At 36.0% G+C, this 4469-nt stretch overlaps 1 protein-coding gene across 1 annotated transcript; it reads left to right on the top strand.

The window, feature by feature from the left end:
- Positions 1 to 391: 391 nt before the first annotated feature.
- Positions 392 to 3002, top strand: LOC111989408 (protein translation factor SUI1 homolog 1). Its single transcript, XM_024021190.2, has 5 exons — positions 392 to 555; positions 1366 to 1452; positions 2019 to 2224; positions 2319 to 2372; positions 2741 to 3002. The coding sequence occupies exons 2-5, from the start codon at positions 1416 to 1418 to the stop codon at positions 2783 to 2785; spliced, it is 342 nt and encodes a 113-aa protein (XP_023876958.1). The 5' UTR covers positions 392 to 555; positions 1366 to 1415; the 3' UTR covers positions 2786 to 3002.
- The last annotated feature ends 1467 nt before the right edge of the window (positions 3003 to 4469 follow it).

The following is a 4469-nucleotide window of genomic DNA, read 5'->3' as shown; positions in this document are numbered from 1 at the left end:
ATTAAAATTTGGTTTACCCTGCTGTAAATGGTCTATCTTCTCTCTCTTGTGATTCAACCAACACCTATCACCCGATAAAACCACCGTCATCAACCAATCTAATCACGCAATTTCAAAACACTACAAATTTTGTTTCTCCCTCATCTCAAATTGGTTGGGTTGACTAAAGGGCCAAGTTACCACCACCTATCCTTTATTTATTCATTTTTTTAATTTATTCCTATAATGTGAGGTGAAATTGTGAACCAACACACTCCCCTTCCTTTTATTGCGTGATGATTGTGCGGGTCACCGACCATACACACCCTTTTTAGAAAAAATAAATGTACTCAAAAAAAAAAAAAAAATTCAAACTTTTCCAAATATTATATGCGCTATATATTTTGTCAAAGCCTCTCATGTCCATTCACTTTTCTCTCTCACCAAACAGCCTTCTATAAGAGCGAGCGAGCGAGCGATACAGAGAGAGAGAGAAAGGTCTTTATTTATCCGAATTTTAGGGTTTCCTTCTTTCACCACCGACGCCCAATTTCGAAACTCTAACCTTCGGATCTGGTACTCTTCTATCTTTTCCCTCTCACAATTCTTCGCGATCCGATCTTTTATTCCGGTTAATTTAGGGTTTCATTTTTCAATCTGTTTCGATTTTGGAATTCGAGTTTTGGCTTTGGATGATTGTATTTGTTTCTCTGTTCCATGATTCGTGTTTAAATTTTGTGCCTTTCGTATCCAACTTTCTAATTTGGTCTTTGTCTGATTTTTTTTCTTAGAATCTAACTGAAAAGGTATGTATTTATGTGTATGGGTCCTAAAGTTTTATTCCTTTATCGCTTTAATTAACAGACTTTGTGAAACTCGGCAGGTAGATCAAGCATGTCTTTTAATGTTTATGTACGATTTGGGATGAGTTATTTTATTTTTGGTAAAGTTTGTTGCTTGTGCTATGTTCTTTTTGGTATTACCCTTTTGGATGTTGTTGTGTTAGGAGTTAAACATCATACGATCAAAGCTTTTATTTTGTTGGGTTTGTCTTGTTTTTGGATTTTTGTTGCTTAATTTTCATTTATCTATCAATTTGTATGATTGTGTAATTGAATTTGATTGTGATTGCTGTTAATACTGTAGCGATTAGGAGTTTGATTTGAAAGGTTTTGTGTTTCTGAATTTGCCCAATGGCTCCTTGTAACCCTGTTTTGTTTTTCATATAGATTTTTGTTTTGTTTTGCCTGAGTCTTCTACTTGGAAGTGTGTTATGGTTGATGGCAGATAACATGTGTAGTTATAATTGTATATGATGATAATAGGCATTATTATATATGTTCATCATTGTTTGGCATTCTGATGTGGGTTCACCTTATAATTCAGGTCTGAAGAATTCTGGTTGTTAGTTGGTTCAATTTAATCAGCCAAGTTTCATGTCTGAACTCGACTCCCAAATTCCTACTGCCTTTGGTATGTCTACTTTTCTTCTGTTTGATTTTTGCAAATGTCATATGATTTTCCTTGTCTTCACATGCAAAAAAATTCAAGAGACAGGATTTTGAGTGCAGCTAATGATCTGTAGGGTTCAGGGTTCAAATCCCCTCATTTGAAATGTAATAAATAAATAAAAAATATTTCCAAAATATGTTTTCCTGTTTTTACTTACAACAACAACAACAAAAAACAAAACCTTAGTCCCTAAATTTTTGGGTTGGCTATGGATACACAACTGGTTAGTTGGAGTCGGCCATGTGATGAAAAAAAATACACTAAGGATTCTGAGTGCCAAGTTGTTTGAAAAAGCCATAATACACTGATTATAACATGATGGCTGGGACATTGTCATATGGTAAAGCCATGACTGATGTTTGAAATAAATATGAGGATCAAAAAAATTTGACTCTATGTTAGCTGTGTACATAGAGTGGTGGGAATGAGGTTTTGTTAGTTGTGCCTCTCCAATATAGATTCTCTCTCCCCCCTCTTCTTCCAATGGAAATTCTAATTAGTTTGTTGTCCTTGTGGGCTGGGTATAGATCCGTTTGCTGACGCAAATGCTGAGGACTCCGGTGCTGGGACAAAAGAGTATGTGCACATTCGTATACAGCAGCGGAACGGTAGAAAGAGCCTGACTACTGTGCAGGGTTTGAAGAAAGAATACAGCTACAACAAGATACTCAAAGACCTTAAGAAGGAATTTTGCTGCAATGGTACCGTAGTCCAGGACCCCGAACTAGGACAGGTAGGCTGTAGACCTATGCTCTGCTCATGTTTGCCTTTTTCCAACCTAATAATTGTTGTGCTCTTCTCAAATTCTGATATTATTGTGTGTACAGGTTATTCAACTTCAAGGTGATCAGAGGAAGAATGTTTCCACCTTCCTTGTCCAGGTGACTACTTACCACATCTTAGATTTGCTAGGACAAAGTTAAATGTTTGATGGTCTGACTGTTGGTGATCTTTTTTCCTGGTGAATATATTATTGATGCCATGTTAAATAGTAACAACCCATTAAAATGCCTGATTTCCTTTTATTTTCTCCATATGATGACATTTGATAAATAAAGAATTGCATGCTGACAATTTCAGAGGTAAAATAAAGGTGCGATAAATTTGTGGGATAGGAAGGAAAAAAAATCCAGTTTTCTGGACTTGAAATGTGCATAAAATGAAGTAATTAATTTATTTGTCGCAGTAGAAAATTTGGTGTGATTCAGTCCTAATTTTTGCTTTCTTTTGTCTTGATTGTCGATAACAGGCTGGAATTGTGAAGAAAGAAAATATCAAAATTCATGGTTTCTGAGCTGCTGCAACTGAAAGCTTTATGCCCTTATATGTTTCAGACACTATCCTAGTGTGTTTCTGTCATGTTTTCTTAAGGTTTTAGTGTGTTCAATACTCTACACTCTGTTTCTGGTGTGTTCTAGTATTCTAGTTGCTGTGTAATGTGGGATGATTATGGAACTTACTACTACTTGTTCCATCCTTAATAACAAGCACTGTCAAAATTGGATGTTAAAGTCTTGGTCATGTTGCTAATTGTTGTTTATTTTTTACATGGCTATAATTTAGAGGCTTAGGTTAGATTCAACTGATGAGTCCAAGGTGATCTTTGGAAGTTAAGATATCCTTGGACATGAATATCGCAATCCGCATGTGTGAATGTGTTTGAATTTGTGTCGTAGGTTAAATTCCTGCTCAACTATTTAATTTGTACTCCCAACTAATCCTCATATGGAATTCTTGTACAATACAAGAATTCATAGTCATATTGCAATGGCAATTTAGGCTAGTGAACTTTATGAAATGTGTATTTCACAAAAGGCAGATTAGTAAAAGGTGTGAGAACGATGATCAGTTCCTCAATCAGGCTTAGGCTTATTGTACCCTATGGGGGGTACCCTATCATATTTTGGTTGTTTGTTGATTGAATCTGGTAGATTGAAATTGATTTCTAGATAATAGCCATTTCTTCTTTACACCGTCCGAATGGGGTATGCTGAGTAAGAGTGCTTCCCTCAGCTGCGTATCTAGTAGCTACTCTGTTCATGGCTATTAATGTGTGGTACCGTAACAAGCAGCAATTTCCTTGCACTTTAGAGAGCACCGCGCCATTTCATCAGAGAGGCAAGGGTTCTTCTTTCATTTAAAGTAAGAACATTTACAAAATCCAACTCGTATAAAACCGTATAAAACCATTTAAAATATTTATATCTTTGTGTCTCACATCTTAGAGGGAATTGGAAGATTTAAATGGTGGGGTATTTTTTCCCCCTTCCACCAACAACAAAATCTGCCAGCCGTGTATCTGCTGAATTAGTATCTTGTAGGCTTGAACTTCTGCATTGCAAAAACATATAAAATATAGATCTGAGCAGGTGTGAACCAACCATTCTTGACTAACGAAATGTGCAAATTACTCTTGTTTAAACCGCTCATCAGAGCCATCTTTGTAACCGTCCAGGAACAATAAATTCTGTTCTTTAAGAAAAACTAAAAACCGGACCAAACAGCTCTTGCAAAGTGACAAAATGATAATAGCTGATCCAAGTCTTCTCTGCTTTGTAACAGAATGGGCAAAAAGTATTATTAGTTTGTTCAATTCCTATGGGCAGTCCTTTGACTCTTGTCCGCATTACCTCAATTCTATCATATTTAAGTTGCAACATTGTCCTAATATATGAAAGACTCTGGAATTTGGATTGGTATGCAGAGTGGGTGTTTCTAGCAGGGGAAGGATTTGGGAGGAAGATTTTAGGCTCTAGGAGTCTAGGACTTGGGAAGGGATATGGGTTAGAATTTATTTATTTATTTTTGTTTTCATATGGGTTAGAACTTATTGTTTTTTGTTGAGAAATATATGGGTTAGAACTTAGAAATAGTAGGTTCAGGCCACTTTTTGTCCGACCTTGGTGTAAAATTTGTGGGATTGTATGTTTTTAGTTTTTATAGTTAGATATCCTTGCTGGGGGAGGTTAGTGTTGATA

This window comes from Quercus suber, unplaced genomic scaffold (assembly GCF_002906115.3).
Source record: "Quercus suber isolate HL8 unplaced genomic scaffold, Cork oak 2.0 scaffold_167, whole genome shotgun sequence".
In the NCBI taxonomy this organism is placed as follows: domain Eukaryota; kingdom Viridiplantae; phylum Streptophyta; class Magnoliopsida; order Fagales; family Fagaceae; genus Quercus; species Quercus suber.
This window is presented reverse-complemented; position numbering and strand designations above follow the sequence as displayed.

What these genes read in the sequence shown, in the direction of transcription:
- LOC111989408 (XM_024021190.2), top strand. Translation starts at nt 1,416, where the DNA reads ATGTCTGAACTCGACTCCCAAATTCCTACTGCCTTTG. An exon ending in CCAAATTCCTACTGCCTTTG is followed by an intron (nt 1,453 to 2,018) that starts GTATGTCTACTT and finishes GGCTGGGTATAG; the next exon opens with ATCCGTTTGCTGACGCAAAT. An exon ending in AGGACCCCGAACTAGGACAG is followed by an intron (nt 2,225 to 2,318) that starts GTAGGCTGTAGA and finishes TTGTGTGTACAG; the next exon opens with GTTATTCAACTTCAAGGTGA.